Source organism: Aureobasidium pullulans (genome assembly GCF_000721785.1).
Source record: "Aureobasidium pullulans EXF-150 unplaced genomic scaffold scaffold_4, whole genome shotgun sequence".
NCBI lineage: Eukaryota > Fungi > Ascomycota > Dothideomycetes > Dothideales > Saccotheciaceae > Aureobasidium > Aureobasidium pullulans.
In genome coordinates, this window is record NW_021941024.1 from 1,102,327 (window position 1) to 1,117,767 (window position 15,441).

Below are 15,441 nucleotides of genomic sequence, written 5' to 3' on the forward strand. Positions count from 1 at the left end.
CGGCGCCCTGATCTTATAGGGATATTTTCTCACGGACCAAAAGCCGAATAGGAGATTCGGTACAACGACGTCCGGCAGGATTTGTGACCCCCACAGATCAGCGTGGGGGCGTCAGGACTTTGATCGGGGTCCATAACTGCGATCCGGTATCTGGAGAGATCAATCATCAGTCCTCGCAATGATAGACTGCTCTGAGTCACGTTTCGAAGCTCTGTTACCATGCCTAATTTTCTTACGGAATTCATGGTCCGCCACGAGTGCTGGGGCGAAGTCATATTTCTCAACTTATTGGTAGCACATGAAGGGGCTGTATGGTACGACAGCTTGAGGCGTTTCGTCAAAGTTTCCGGTTCAGTGCAACAAGCTATCTGCTAAGTCTAGAAAACCGATCAAGACGAGCTAGAGCTTGACCGAGCCTACCAACATTCTTTCCAGGCTTCTGGTATTGATCATGCCGCGCTCAATCTCCCCAACGTTGCTCGCTCCTATGAACGCCATGTTGGTCTGCAACTCATTCCGCAGGATCTGGACCATACGTCTTACTCCATGCTCTCCATAGCCACCAGACATGCTGTATAGGACTGGTCTTCCGATGCCCACTGCAGTGGCTCCTAGCGCCAGGGCCTTGATTATGTCGGTACCTCGTCGGATACCACCATCAACAAAGACTTGCATATGCTTACCCAAAATGTCTGGGGCGTATTGGTCAATCTCTAGGAGCGTAAGAAGGGGAGGCTGCGCTGTGTCTTGACTTCTGCCTCCATGATTTGATAGAACAATTCCATCGACCTTGTGATGAAAGGCAGAAACTGCGTCCTCGACAGACTGTATTCCTTTGATCACGATAGGCAACTTGGTGGTTTTCCGTAGCCAATCAATCATTTCCCAGTCCAAGTCGGCATTGATAAAACCAGTGCTGGCTTTTGCAATGCCAACACTTTGCGTTGTTTCGACCACTTTTTCCATCTCCTCTTCGATCTGAGAGTCTGTCAGTAAAATCTTGAATGAGATCGAGATGGGTTGAACTTACATCTACTACCGACTTTGACCTTTCATCCCTCTCACGATTACCAACCACAGGAGAGTCAACTGTTAGCCATATCGCTGCCACGCCAGCCTTCTCAACTCGTCGTACGAACGTCTTCGACTTTTCGAGATCCTTGTCCGCATACAACTGCCAAAAGACGACCTGGTTCTTGGATACTCTCGCGTCCATGATGTCCTCAATCGGCATGCTAGAAATAGTGTTGACTACCTGGATACAGTCCTCTTTTCCAGCGGCCGTGGCAATGGCACATTCTCCCGATGGGTGCACCAGTTTGGCAAGACCGACGGGCGATGTGTAGATCGGTAACGCAGAATGGTAACCGAGAATGTTAGTGCTGCAGTCGACCCTTGCCACTTTCCTCAATACTCGACCACGAAGGAAGATTTTGCGGTAGGCATTTGCGTTCTCTCTCATGCTGATCTCGTCGTCGGCTCCAGAGGAGATATATGCCCATGCGGTGGGTGTCATCGTCTGAAAATGTCAATGCTGCTTTTGTCTTCTCTCGGGATAACATAACAAACCTTCTCGGCCGCCAATTCAAAATCATTAACACTGATCATAGAGCTCAGTGGCTGGCTCTGTCCAGTTTTCACTCCGGATTCCGACTTCTTGTCCATCTTCGGAATGGTCGATATGTCTACCGTCCCCTTTCGTGCTTTTGATCCAAGGGTCTCTTCAACAAGCTCAGGACTGTGAAACAGATCATACTCATCGGAGGCATCTTTTCCAGCCAATTTGAGAATCAAGTTTGCACCACCTGGATGCTGGTCGAGGAAGTTTGTTGCATCCCACACTTCGCCATGGACCGCGAGCCAGCAGGATTGTCGATTGTTGTGTTTGGCGAGCTCTGTGCCGTCTATGGTCGCCATGCTCGGTCAGTACTGAAGAGCACAAAAGTTGAAGCGTATCAGCATTCGTATTCAATATTATTCCAATCGTCAAATCATTTTGTGTGGTACCGGATGCAACGTGGGGGTCACATTGTGATGGAAGGAGCTGTCGATGGGGTCGACGATCCCCCGCTTCACCCCGCCTTCGTGTCGGCATTTGAGATCTACCAAGGTCACACTTGATCATGGCTCTTGTCCATTGAAACATTTCGTCGGTGTTTCTTTCGACGAAGTTGTCACTGGACTAGTATGTCGACCTCGGAGAAAGAGATCAAAGTTTTACTCTTTGGCCTGGGAGCGTAAGCAGTTCTGGACAATATTATGCTGGTCAGTCACTAAATGGTTATAGTATCGGAGGCTTCTATGTATTCGTTCTTGGACGCAACGAGAATGTGTCTTTAAGTGTGGTTGCAAGATCAAACTATCAACAAGTCAAAGAACATGGCCTCCGCATTGAAAGCCAGAATCACGGCGACCATAAAGTCAACATCGACCAAGTTTACAAATCACCAGACGAGATCACATCGGCCTTCGACTACATAGTCTGCACACACAAAGCTGTGAACCCATCGAAAGTACCTCCGATTCTCAAACCTGCTACAAACGACAACACCACCTTCGTCATCATTCAAAACGGCGTTGGCAATGAAGAGCCTTTCCGCACTACCTTTCCAAACAACACAATCATCAGCTGCGTAACCTGGGTAGGAGCGACACAAACCTCTCCTGGCCTTATCAAACACACAAAGTCCGAAGACATGCAAATGGGTCTTTTCCCGAACCCTAAACTCAACTCTGATCTCGAGCAACAAAGACTAAACACATTCGCAACTCTCCTCGCCACCGGCCAGACCATCTTCCAAGTCGAGAAGGATATTCAAATCAAACGCTGGGAAAAGGTCGTTTGGAATGCTGCTTGGAACTCTATAACCACACTGACCGATGTCAACACACAAGATTGGCTCGCTTCCTCTCCCGAAGCCATCCCAGTTACAAAACACCTCATGCATGAAGTTATTGATATAGCAATCCGGTGCAAGGTACCCCTCGACCACAGTCTAGCAGATGGTTTGGTGGATAAGATATCGGCCATGCCCGGCATATTTTCAAGCATGCATACGGATATGAAGGAGGGAAGGGGATTGGAGGTGGATGTTATTCTTGGATATCCGATGAGGATGGCGAAAGAGCTCGAGATGAACGTACCGGTGCTGAGTACGATTTATGCATTGACGACTGCTGTAAATGGAAGGTTGAACAAGCTGTAGATGATACTAGGTTCAGTGAATGTCGCAAGACAAAGCCTTTTCTCGAAGCAAGCATAATTTTCAATTGTATTGCTTGAATATTGTCAATCATAGTTGACCTTGATCAAGCGAAGTTTCAACACCTTCTGTAGCGCCGGAATGCCACTCAATGACAAGAAAGCCATTGGTGCCGAGGGTGGTGCTGAGATTATCATGCTCGGTTTCGAAAATCGTGCTCAAACTCTTTCGGCCCATACAACATAGGTCGTTAACCTCAACTCCGCTAGTGTCTAAAGATATTCAGTAACCGCATCTTGTTTCTGTCGGCTCCTGTTTCGGAGCAAAAAGGATGCCGTGGCGGGTGACATTCGGACTCACGATCTCTGCACATTCTTCGTTACAAGCATTGACCAACGGTACGAAGGGGAGGACTCGAGTCGAAGCGCCTGTGTTTGCAAGACACGTTGATGCAGGGTTTTTACCACTAGACTACTGTCGTTTTTATTGAGGAATGGGAAAATGGAAGTGATCATAGAGGTTGGCCAAGTTTTCTCGGATCAGGGGAGCAATAGTGCTGCCGAAATTTGAATGGAAGAGGAAGGCGTGAACGTGGTCTCGAATCCATCTACCAGGATCGCTCGCAAACACGCCGACAAGAAAAGAGAGCCTCGGGTATCTGATACAATGCTTGGTTTATCGTGCGTATGCTAATGAATGATGCTATGCTCAAGCGTTTCCCAGATCTAGTATCTATACAGAAAGCACACTGAGAGAGTACTTGTGTGGCTCAGTCCTCCAGCAGCTTTGAAGTTGCAAGCCAGCATCCTCCCACAGTTTCTCCTGGTCGTCCTCGTCAAACTTGTGACTACTGACAACGAACAAACCCTCTCCCTTCTTCAACTTTACCCCATCGACAACCACATCTCGAACAGGGACCAAAAATTGATCATGCCTGCTCTTTTCCTTGTTCCACTGTCCTCGAACGGTCCACTCTTCTGGGTTGAAGGCATCGTACTCCAAGCATCTGTTTGCGTTTTGCAGAATGTTGGAGATGAAGCGGTAATTGCAGCCCTTATCATCGTTGTAGGCATGCCATACCTTGTCACCATCCTTGCAGCCGTCCACGCCCACGATAAACATGCCTTGTGACGTTGAACATTTTACAGCTTCGACAAAGTTGCTGAGGAAGTTTGCTGCGCCGGAAATTGAGGAGCTGCCAATGGTGGACCCAAGAGAGAGTATGCATTTGGGTCGGTCGAGAAGCGATGGATCTTGTAGCCAGCTCAGACCATCGTCGTAGGTGCCCAGCAAGCCATGACAGCGCACGTATGAGAATGAGGATGGCGAAATGTCGGTAAGTGTTCTTTCCAGTTCCGAGTGACTGAGATCGAGGGCGTAGTAATCCACGGGCTTATGCTGGGCTTCCAGCGCATCGAGCAGGAGTTTGATCTTTCGGAGGCAACCACTTCCTAGTTCCACCACGACAGAGCCAGGTGCGATCTGTAGAGCGAGCTCGGCGCTGTGTTGCTTCAGAAGTTCAATCTCGCAGTTGGTAAGGTAGTATTCGGGAGAGTATGTGATAGCCTCGAATGATTGAAGGCCCTTTTCGTCCCAGAGGAGCAATGATGGGAACTTTGGCGGTTCTGCTGAGAGACTGGCTTGAAGTTCTTTTTGCAATGAAATGTCGTGCGTCGACGAGCGGATGTCGATAATATCAACGTCAGACTTGCCAGGGGAATGTGGTGGAGTCTGCATTGCGGGAGGTCGTCTTGAATAATGCTGAAGTCAAGAAAGGGTCTTTTGCGATGAGGCTTTGAGTGAGAACAAATTCCGTGATGGAGGATTAATGTCTACGAAGAGGATTTGGGAAGGAGGGCTTGACTTGACCAGGGTTGAACTTGACTCTGTAAGATGTTTCGAACTGCGGATCCCGCGGTGAAGGCATAATGACATGGTGTTTTGTACTTTCCCGTTCACGGTATCGAGAAGAGAAGTCGCAAACAAAGAACGGTCACCTTGACGTACCCAGATCTGGGGCTGAATGGAGCGGACTCGCATCCGCGCACAAGGAATGCAAATGCTGCTTACCTATTCGAGATTGGCTGCACGACTATTACATACCGGGGCAGATACATGGCAGTTGGCAGAGGCAGTAGATGCACAAAACCATCATTGTGATGTAGTCGGTGTATCTGGCCAGAAATCATGATGCGGCGTCGACTTTTGGCCGCCACCGGATGCCACCATTTTCTTACTCTCGAACTCTAGCCCTTGCGACACGTTTCAATTGTCTGCAAGCATCTTTTTAATTCTCGCCTTGCACCGTAACAAGAATTATGGTATACACCGGAGCTCTCCTCCGCTGCTCAGACTGGAACATGTGGTATCCGCTTGCTGATACCGCTTAAGCGGAATCCGATTGTTGTTTCCAAAAGCGGTAGTGACGAAACCAAGCATCACATGCCAGAGTTAGCATGAGCTCATCTTGGACTCGTTGACTCGTTACATGTGCTCAATGTTTGTTTTACTAATTCTTTTTGTTGTCCCAATGCTTGGATAGCATAGTTATTTGCTTCCTTGCTTGATTTCGGCAAGCGGTAGGTGTGTTGCTTACACAAGCTGCTTCTGATTCGTCCTTTGCATTGCGTTCTTTACTTCGCCGACATTGACTGGCTATCTGAGGACATCACGAACGCTCGACCGAGTATCGGCTGCTATGTCTACCAAGACTTCAGAAGTCGACCTCCTCATCATTGGAGCCGGCCCTGCTGGATTGATGGCCGCTGCCTGGGCTAGTCGCTGTGGATTGAATACAAGAATCATTGATGAGAAAGACTCAAGAATCAGGACTGGTCAGGCAGACGGTTTGCACTGTAGGACTTTGGAGATCATGGACAGCTTCGGCACTCCCAGCATTGCAGCCGACATCCTGGGAGAAGCTTGTGTGATCAAGGAGATTGCTTCATGGGCAAGTGCACACGAACTCAATCTGCTGGACTTGAGGAGTTTTTGTTGACTGCTTTGATACAGAACCCGAAAGAAAGCTGCGAGGAACACATTGAGCGATCGGAGACAATACGATCGGGTGAGGAAGACTTGCCTGGAAGCCGGTATCCTCAAGTGAGTCTTAGCCAAGGCAGTGTCGAACAGGCATTTCTAAATTTCCTCGAACGAGACGACAACTCATCGCGAGTGGAACGCAACTTGTCACCTGCGAAGCTACACGTTGACGAAGCAAGCGTGGAAGACAATGATGCATATCCTGTCGAAGTACACCTTCGTGAGCTAGGAAAGTATGAAACAGCTGGCTCCCTTGAATATACAGGTCAGTACCTGGGCAAGGTTCTATGATCACTTACTCACCATGCATTAGCAACTCAGGAGCCGATCAAGGAGATCATCCGTGCCAAGTTCGTCTTAGGAACCGACGGAGCTCACAGCTGGACACGAAAAGCACTCGGTCTAGAAATGGAAGGCGACAGGACGAACAAGCACTTCGGCGTGATGGACTTCATTCCACGCTCAAACTTCCCAGACATCCGGATTTCTTGTGCAATTCACTCCTCCGCCGGCAGCATCATGACTCTTCCCAGAGAAAAGGGTCTGGTGAGGTTTTACGTGCAACTGGCCGAGACCTCTGACCTAGGAGACAACTTTGACCGCAGCAAGATCACCCCTGACGATATCATCAACACTTCCCGTAAGATCATGCAACCTTATACACTAGACTATAGCCACTGCGATTGGTTCTCCGTTTACACTGTCGGACAACGCCTAGCGAAAACCTTCAGTCATCACAATCGCGTATTTCTGGCTGGCGATGCCGTACACACGCACTCGCCAACCATGGGTGCAGGCATGAATGTTTCAATGCAAGACAGCTACAACTTGGTCTGGAAGATTGCGACTGCCATCCACACTGGCAATCGAGAAATCCTTCAGACATACAACACTGAACGCATGGCAACCGCTAAGGAACTCATCGAGAAGGATCGGGCGATGAGCGAATTCTACTGTCAAGGCCCTTCTGCGGACTCGAAGAAGTACAAGGACTTCCGAGAGGGCTTTCGGGATTTTGTCAGTGGTGTCTCTGTTACATATGGTCCAAATATGTTGGTCTCTTCTGCTGGAAAGATCGATGAAGATGGCAATGAGAAAATGACCAACGATGACACTGGATCCGGAGAAATCAAACATGACAAGCCTACTAGACGCAAAGACTCGCAACAGTCTCTTCCTCAGATCTACTCGGACCCTAAGCTGGCGACCGGAACAACGCTAGGACAACGCTTGCCTTCCTACCACGTCACAAATCATTTCACGGCAGAAGACGACCACATCCACAGAGCGATGAAGTCGGACGGACGCTGGCGCATCCTCCTGTTCCCTGGTGACCTCGCCAATCCTCCACGCTTCCGCAGCATCAGGGATCTAGGAGCCAAGCTTGAAGCAACCAGTTCCTTCATCAACCGCTGCACTCCATCAGATCAAGCTATCGATTCAGTAATCGAGATCCTGACCATCCACACAAGCAATCGCAATAGTTTCAATGCTCTGGATCTGCCTGACATCTTCCATCCATGGAACGACAAGCTCGGTCACGATTACTGGAAGATATTCGCCAAGAACAATGAGGTGGGAGACGACATATACAAGAGCTTCGGCATCGATGAGGAGAAAGGCTGCCTGGTAGTTTGCAGGCCTGATCAGCATGTGGGATATATCGGAAGCCTTGAGGACCTTGAGACCGTCGGGCAGTACCTTGAAAGAATTTTGTTGCCAAAGCGATGAAGGCATGACAGGGACCTAGCGGAACAAAAAGTAATGCATCTCTGAACAAGAGCTTTTATACAAAACAAGTGAGGAAAACATGTTTCGGTGACTAGGCGGTGCCCGTGAAGCGATGTGTTCTTCAGTTGCAGATGCAAGCTCGAAACATGCAAGTTGAAAGGACGAGAGATCGGTGTGAACAGATAAAACAAGACTACCTGTAGATTCACAAAGCTTGAAGCGGTCGAGAACAATTGCGACTTGCTGAATGGGACGTGATAAAAAGCGTTTTGGTTGCTTTTATTGCAGTATGACCTTTACCTGATCATTTCGCCATCTATGGTACACATCATGCCATTTCCTGCCCTTTGCCATCATGCATTATGCTTTCCCTTGCTCTTTCAATCAAGTTCTCTCACTACCACGCAGTCTCACGACTTGGCCGTATTTCTGCAACTTGGTGATGAGCTGATCACCCTGCTTCACGACGTCCGTGTATCTGTAAAGGTTGTGTTAGCCAATCTTATCCTGTAGTATAAAGAGTGCGTTCAACTTACTGCTTGTTCTTGTCACCAGCACGCTGAGTCTCGATAACACCCTTGACGCGGTCAATGGTGCAAGGAAGACGGTTGCTAGCGATGAAAGGAGCAAGGTCGCGGTCCAGCCAGTCGACACTGACACCGAAGCTTTGTGCCATACTCTCCAGACCGACAACCTTGTAGCTCTGAAGCAGTTGGGCGTAGGCGCGCAGGCGCATCTCCTTGACGTACCAGCGGCGGTGCTCGTACAGGTAGCGATCTTGTGCCAAGAATTGTGTCTCGACGCTGCTGAGAGAGCGGAAGAAGTTTTGGTAGTGACCAGAGTAGAGGGAGCGAATCATTTGGGCGAGAGGAGAGAAGTCAATCTCGGGCTCGGCCTTGTCTTGCTCGCCAGATCCGGAGTTCAGAGTGGTCAAATTGACGACGGCGGGCTTGGGTGTGGCTGATGTTGCTTGTGTGGTGTCGACGTCCATGGCACTGGTGTCGGTACCGGCTGAAGGGTGTGATGAGACGGCACCAGAAAGACCGGCAATTCTCTCATTGCTGTCCTCGGAACCAACGATGGCACGGATCTCGGGAGCGTCAACGACACGCGACTTGAAATCGCGACGGGGAAGGGCTACACTGCCGGCAAGGACAGCGTAGACGACCAGATTGCTGTATGAGCAGAGCTCTGTGGCGGTGAATGTGCTGAGGGAGTCAAGGAGAAGGGGGGCGGCAGCAGCGTGCGAGCGGATTGTGATAAGGTGGAGACCCTGGTAGGCTTTTAGGCGATTGCGACGGTCCTGCGAGATGTGTTAGACGGATGTATTTGTCGCAAAGATGGCAGATTGTGACATACCCAGTCACCACCAGACTCAACCAAGGCTTGACAACGCTCGACGCTCTTCTTGACCAGAGTCTTGTCGTCGAAGAACATGGCGATACGGATGATGGCCAAAACAATGTCGATCTTGGAGGCCAGAATGCCAGTCTTTTCCAACAACTTCTCGAAAGCTTCAAGGGCCTTCTCCTTATCGCCAATACGGGCATACAACTCAGCGCGCTTGCCGCGAGCTGTGTTGACCTCAGTGTCGCCCTCGCGCTCGGCAGCCTCATCCTCCTCCTTCTGGATAGCGGCCAACTCTTCCTCGTTCTCACGCTTCATCGACTCGTAGAGCTTCTCATCCCACGGTAAGTCAGCTCCGCCGGTTTGCTTAAAGCCGCCGAGAACGCCGATGATGCTGGTAGTGTTGATGCTGGAGGTTCTTCGTAGCGACGGCACGGGGGCGGCTGATGAGGTTTTCTGCGACGAGGCAGATTCACCGGTTGCGTTCAGCTTGCCAGTCTGGGGATGTGCGAGGTAGTGGTACAAGGGAGCCATCTTGTGCTCCCGGATGGCATCTTGGAGTGCTGTGAGCGATGTTTGTTTCGCCGAGGATGAGGTGGATGGCGAGGCGAGGGTGAAGACAGACTGGGCCAGCCTGAGGTCGGGGAACTTCATGTATTGCGGGTCACCCATGTTTGCGTTATGAGATGCGAAGGCGGGAAGGGTGGATGGAGAAGGTGAGTCTTGTTTGGTGTGATGGAGTTGATGGCGACGACGGCGATGATGATGATGCTGGAGCTTCCCAATCGCTCACAGGTCTGTGCGTCCAAGCAACGCCGGCCAGCTTCACCGAGCCTCCGATCATTTCACTCATTGTTGACATGCACATGGTCGTTCCTTCCATCTTTGATTCCTGAGAGACTGTGGATTTGGAAGCAATTTGTACACAGCTCATGAGCTCTTGCCTACCGTTGTGAATCGAGAGGCCTCTCCAGTCGTTCTTTCCCAAAGCAGACATTGCTTTATTCTAGAGCTTGGCGCATCTCACGAGGCGCCCATTCACTTTCTCCAGAGTCTGGCCAGCGTCACCTTTGATTCTCTCACTCGACCAATTAGTAGCAGAACATTCACAGACAACCAAGAAATCTCACAACACTCACGCATTGCGTCCCATCAACTACAACATATCGAGCCTCCCAGCTACCCACTCGAATACACCTCCCACCAAACACACGACACGATGCCTCGTCAGACTCAAGACTCGAGCAGAGGCCGCCGCAGTCCACCCACCGAATCTCCTGTCCCTGAATCGGACTCTTACCAAAAGCCTTCTCGCAAGCGTATGAGAGAGGCTGATTTGCCCTCGAGTAGAGCTCCCAAACGTCAACGCAGTCCCCTCACTAGCAGCACTCGCCGTGACGATCCCGATCCTGCCTCTCCACCCCGTTCTCCTCCACGAAAGCGCCCCGGTGCCTCATCTAGAATCAGTGTAGCTGCCAGGCAAGCTGCTGAGCAAAAGAGACTACAACGTGAAGAGGAGGAACGGAAACAGGTACAACAAAACAGAGCTACTGTACCCACCGACATTGTCAGTGCCCATTATAATGCCGTCCCAGAGAGAGGCAGAGACTGGCGAAAGTCCGAATCAAAGATTCAGGGTCTACGTTCTTTAAACAATTGGATCAAGTCTTGCATCATCCAGAAGTTCTCGCCGTCAGACGACAGAGATCATCGCCCCATTGTGCTCGATATGGGCTGCGGAAAGGGTGGTGATCTGCAGAAATGGCAGTCAGCTCCTCAAACGCCACGCCTGTATGTCGGTGTTGACCCGGCTGACGTGTCTATCGATCAAGCAAAAGGAAGGTACATCGAGATGCAGCGTAGGAGGCGGGGTCCCAGAAACGCCAAATTTCTGGATGCTCATTTCTATGCCCAGGACGCTTTCGGTGTCAGTCTGGCAAACATTCCCATAGTCCGCGAGGTCGGCTTTGATCCTAATGCTGGCCCGGATTCTAATGGTGCCATTACTGCCCGCTTTACGTCTGGCGGCTTCGATGTCGTCTCGATGATGTTCTGTCTGCACTATTCCTATGAGAGTGAAGAGACAGCACGAGGCATGCTCAAAAATGTCGCTGGTGCTTTGAAGAAGGGTGGGCGTTTTCTCGGAGTTATGCCCAACTCGGACGTCATCCGCAGGAAGATCGAACAACACATGAAGGGAGGCGTCAAACCTGAAGAACCAACAAAGGCAGATTCACCGCCAGCCGGTCTCAATTACGATGATGACGATGATTGGGATCCCGAAAAGCCTTCAGGGCCTGCTACTGCTGGTGATGATGACTGGAATCCTGAGCAGAGTCTCGACCCTCACGCTCAAAACGACGAAGACGACTGGGATCCGGAAAAGCCACTGGATCCGCCGCAAGCTGCCGATGGTGCCAATGGCGACGATGACTGGGATCCGGAAAAGACACTACAACCTACTGCAAACGGCACTGCCGATAACGACGACTGGAATCCTGAAGCCCCTATTGACAATGCCATCGCTACTGAAGAGAAGCCCAAGCCTGTCTCAAAAACACCGGCGCTGCCACAAGAACCCCTTGAATGGGGTAACTCGATATACAAAGTGAAGTTCCCCGAGTCGCAACCTCTGCCCTTGGATGGCATCTTCAGACCTCCTTTTGGCTGGAAGTACTTTTACTATCTCGAGGAGGCCGTCGATGTTCCTGAGTTTGTGGTGCCGTGGGAAGGATTCCGTGCACTTGCAGAGGAGTACGGATTGGAATTGATGTATCGCAAGCCGTTCCCAGAGGTGTGGGAGGATGAGAAGGACGATTATGAACTTGGCCCGTTGAGTGAGCGCATGCGAGTCAAGGACAGGGAGGGTAGATTCTTGGGTACCAAAGAGGAGATGGAGGCGGCAGGCTTTTACCACGCCTTCTGCTTCTACAAGATCTAGGGAGTGGCTAAAGGTCGAGCAGAAAGCATATAATCGAGAGAAGAATCGCTAGCAAGCTGGTATTATTATTGCTGGAAGCATTCATCAGCCCTCCCCATACCTCGAAGTCGATCGCGTGTCTTTGACAATGATAGTGCATTGCGACAGAAGAGAAGAGTCGAGATTGGAGGACACAGCACTTAGCGGAGAAGGGAAGCCACAGCAACAACGATGGTGACGAGATGAAGCAGTGCATTTCAGTAGACGAATTCGAAGTATAGTGTTGACAGCAGCCTGAATCATGGTTGCTTGAAGTAATGCAGGAAGTTATTGTCTGATAGAATATGCGAGCAGGGTGATAGGACGAGCGAGAGAGCTCGGCGCACCTTCCCCGCAAAGACCCCCGAGGCGCGACCTCCAGCATCATCGACGGCCTCGTTCTCAAGGTCGCAATTGCACAAACACAAGCAAATCAATCATGTCGTCAACACAGATTGCATCCTCGTTTGTCGAGGACGCTCCGCCAGGCGAGGTATCTCGAAGTCATGTTCCGGTGTGCGAGTCGCAGCAGCTAACTCCTGATAGCTGTCCAATGTCATCACCGGTATACGCACAGCGCCCAAACGACCCCTCCGCACCCACGCTCACGAACTGCTCTAGACATCAAGGCCTTGACGCCTTCAGAGTCCGGCCTCATCTCAAACATCTCCCCCGCCATCACCAAATACCACGAGACACAGTTCAGCACAGTCAAGCTGCCGGGCAGCAGTGGCAGTGTCCTGGTCAGCCCGTACAACAGCCTGGGCAACAACCGTTACTACGACAGCGCCAACAACACCGCCTTCGACTTTGACCCCGTCGAACAGAAGGCCTCGAATGCCCAGAGCCACTCTCTCGACAGCCAAAATGCCGACCTGATCCAGAAGCTGCACAAGGCCCTTCGCACACACGCCGATGAACATTACCCTGCTGCTACCGTGGGTGTCTTCCCTGCAGAGAATGACACCAAGGTTGCTCTCGTACTTGTCAGCAACAAGTACAGCCCCAACAACTTCTGGTACGACCTCACTCTTCATTACAGGCAGAAGAGCCAAGCTAAGATAGTATACACAGGAATGGTCGCTGGCGTGCACACTACCTCTTCTCGCCTTCCAACTCATCTCTCAGCGGCGCCATTAACATCGACGTCCACTACTATGAAGACGGCAACGTCCGCCTTCAAACCTCAAAGCCCGTCTCAATCTCAAATGCCAGCGACGCCGTTCGCGAAATCGCAAAGATCGAGAAGAGCTACCAGACAGAAGTCAACCAGGCTTTTACAAAACTCAACGAGGGTGCCTTCAAGGGTTTGCGAAGACAGCTCCCCGTCACTCGCCAAAAGGTTGAGTGGGAGAAGATCAGTGGCTACAGAGTGAGTCTCCGTACTTGGTGCATTGTTCAATTCAGGGCTAACATGTGTATAACAGCTTGGTCAAGATATCGGCGGCGGCCGCTCCAGATAGAATCATGAAGAATCACACAAACTCCCTTTTCCCTGTACAAATCGTCATGTTTACTTCCCTCCCAGCGAGCATGAAGCCGCGTTTATCTCCCGATATTCCCGTGCCCAGACTTCTGTGCATACAGACAATTTAAGCCCTTGAGACACATTCTGAAGTCTCATCTTACGGTGATCAATTGGCCACGCTGTAAGGGAACAAGGTGAGTAATATCTATATCAAGATAAGCAATAACGAAAGCTGAACCACTGTGATGAATTCTACCTTCCATCAGCAATTCACGACATTTTTTGAAGATTTAAAATCTAGACCCTGAAGACACGCGTGTTACGGGTCCATGCAGCTTCCCGCCGCAGATTGCAACTGGGAACTAGACATTGGACAGGGACGACCCGCGACCAGAAGCAGGCATATATCAATTCGTTCTCCCCTCTCTGAGAACCTGGCTTCCTTCTTTCCTTGTCAACTTGAGGTTTGTGTGTGTTTCTCTCCTTTGTGATTCTCTTCCGTTTCTCTTCCACTTTCTTTTGTTCCATTATATAGATGTGGAAGTCTGGTCACAGGAATGTTCTACCTTTCTCTCTTTCCCCCCTTTTTTTTACTATATACGCATGGTCGAAACACATGCAGCTGTTCCCTGTCCAGTCTGTTGCATTTCCTTCCGGTCCTTTTCGGTTTGTCGAGTCAGGAGCGCCATCTTCAATCAGGAGTTCAAAGTCCTCTTCTGTTATGTTCCTCTCAACTACCATCCACGAAAGATTTATTGTATATCCAGTGGCCTGTCGTCCTGGTGTCTGCCATTTTTCTTTTGTCTTTTCTTCCTATCTTATATATGGCCCCGTTGGTCATTCGCCAAAGCCAGCATCGAGGACCTCATTTTGAGTCATTCTTTCGCCGCACTATATTATCTGTTCCGCTTATGGTTGTTGATTTGGTATTGTCTTGACCTTAACAACGATAATACAATGTTGGGAGAGTTGCTCTCGAGACTGGGTCCAGACTCTAATTCGCCAACCAACGCAAAAACCTGGCCCATGGATAAGCTCCGTACTCTCGACCTCAGCTGTGATTTTGGCGGCCGCGCTGCCTCCAGACTGTTCAATCTGATGCCCGACGTCAAAATCGTCCACATCTCCCTCTACAACGGACTTAGCTACTGGATGCACGGAACCGACCTTCATCATCCTCTATACCCTCAGATCTCCGCGCAACATGACCACAATCCAAATCGACGTTGGGTCAAATATCGTCCTGAAAGAGACATACTTGATTGCTCTGCATGCCTGATCTGGAGGATCGAGAGGCCTGGTCGGTGCCATCTTATGGTCAACTCCGCAACATCTCCCAAATTGAGCGAAAGCGAGATGCCTTGACTGAAAGGACATTGTTATCCGCTCCCGTCTTGGAGATCACCAGAAGCGGCTGCCTCGAGTATGCACACTCTAGTCAGTGCTCTGCCGACCATGAGCTCAAGCACCTTGATATGCTCGAGATCCCTGGATGTGCGAATGACGGCATCGTGAGACGCAACGAGTATAGCGGTATATCAATTTGAGCATCATGTTCTATCGTAAGCAATCTCAATCAGCACACCACTCTTGATGATGATGATGATGATGATTATGATGATGATTTCCGACCTCTCTGGCATCAGCATCATCTCGAACGGATGGAAGATTTGCTTGCCGGGAACGTGGCG

The 15,441-nt window shown here is 50.3% G+C and overlaps 7 protein-coding genes across 7 annotated transcripts; 4 read left to right on the forward strand and 3 right to left on the reverse strand.

Annotated features, from left to right (window-relative positions):
* Positions 1–121: 121 nt before the first annotated feature.
* M438DRAFT_292234 (L-lactate dehydrogenase) lies at positions 122–2,106 on the reverse strand. The gene is made up of 3 exons (XM_029901776.1): positions 1,570–2,106; positions 1,031–1,519; positions 122–969 (listed from the first exon to the last, which is right to left on the reverse strand). The coding sequence occupies exons 1-3, from the start codon at positions 1,915–1,917 to the stop codon at positions 400–402; spliced, it is 1,407 nt and encodes a 468-aa protein (XP_029763403.1). The 5' UTR covers positions 1,918–2,106; the 3' UTR covers positions 122–399.
* Positions 2,107–2,187: 81 nt separating this feature from the next.
* On the forward strand, positions 2,188–3,206 carry M438DRAFT_403750 (2-dehydropantoate 2-reductase; the record flags this gene model as incomplete). Its single annotated transcript, XM_029909673.1, has 2 exons — positions 2,188–2,237; positions 2,288–3,206. The coding sequence occupies 2 exons, from the start codon at positions 2,188–2,190 to the stop codon at positions 3,204–3,206; spliced, it is 969 nt and encodes a 322-aa protein (XP_029763404.1).
* Positions 3,207–3,872: 666 nt separating this feature from the next.
* M438DRAFT_343588 (uncharacterized protein) lies at positions 3,873–5,308 on the reverse strand. Its single transcript, XM_029905016.1, has one exon. It carries the CDS (start codon positions 4,938–4,940, stop codon positions 3,936–3,938), a length of 1,005 nt encoding a protein of 334 aa, XP_029763405.1. The 5' UTR covers positions 4,941–5,308; the 3' UTR covers positions 3,873–3,935.
* A 530-nt stretch (positions 5,309–5,838) lies between these two features.
* Positions 5,839–8,035, forward strand: M438DRAFT_314253 (phenol 2-monooxygenase). The gene is made up of 3 exons (XM_029902597.1): positions 5,839–6,153; positions 6,216–6,510; positions 6,559–8,035. The coding sequence occupies exons 1-3, from the start codon at positions 5,902–5,904 to the stop codon at positions 7,974–7,976; spliced, it is 1,965 nt and encodes a 654-aa protein (XP_029763406.1). The 5' UTR covers positions 5,839–5,901; the 3' UTR covers positions 7,977–8,035.
* A 190-nt stretch (positions 8,036–8,225) lies between these two features.
* Positions 8,226–10,046, reverse strand: M438DRAFT_314255 (PCI-domain-containing protein). The gene is made up of 3 exons (XM_029902598.1): positions 9,336–10,046; positions 8,513–9,279; positions 8,226–8,454 (listed from the first exon to the last, which is right to left on the reverse strand). Exons 1-3 carry the CDS (start codon positions 9,993–9,995, stop codon positions 8,361–8,363), a joined length of 1,521 nt encoding a protein of 506 aa, XP_029763407.1. The 5' UTR covers positions 9,996–10,046; the 3' UTR covers positions 8,226–8,360.
* Positions 10,047–10,206: 160 nt separating this feature from the next.
* M438DRAFT_343590 (mRNA capping enzyme, large subunit) lies at positions 10,207–12,567 on the forward strand. The gene has a single exon (XM_029905017.1). It carries the CDS (start codon positions 10,543–10,545, stop codon positions 12,262–12,264), a length of 1,722 nt encoding a protein of 573 aa, XP_029763408.1. The 5' UTR covers positions 10,207–10,542; the 3' UTR covers positions 12,265–12,567.
* A 154-nt stretch (positions 12,568–12,721) lies between these two features.
* Positions 12,722–13,745, forward strand: M438DRAFT_268807 (F-actin-capping protein subunit alpha; the record flags this gene model as incomplete). Its single annotated transcript, XM_029900287.1, has 5 exons — positions 12,722–12,775; positions 12,829–12,847; positions 12,904–13,300; positions 13,357–13,654; positions 13,710–13,745. 5 exons carry the CDS (start codon positions 12,722–12,724, stop codon positions 13,743–13,745), a joined length of 804 nt encoding a protein of 267 aa, XP_029763409.1.
* Positions 13,746–15,441: the final 1,696 nt, after the last annotated feature.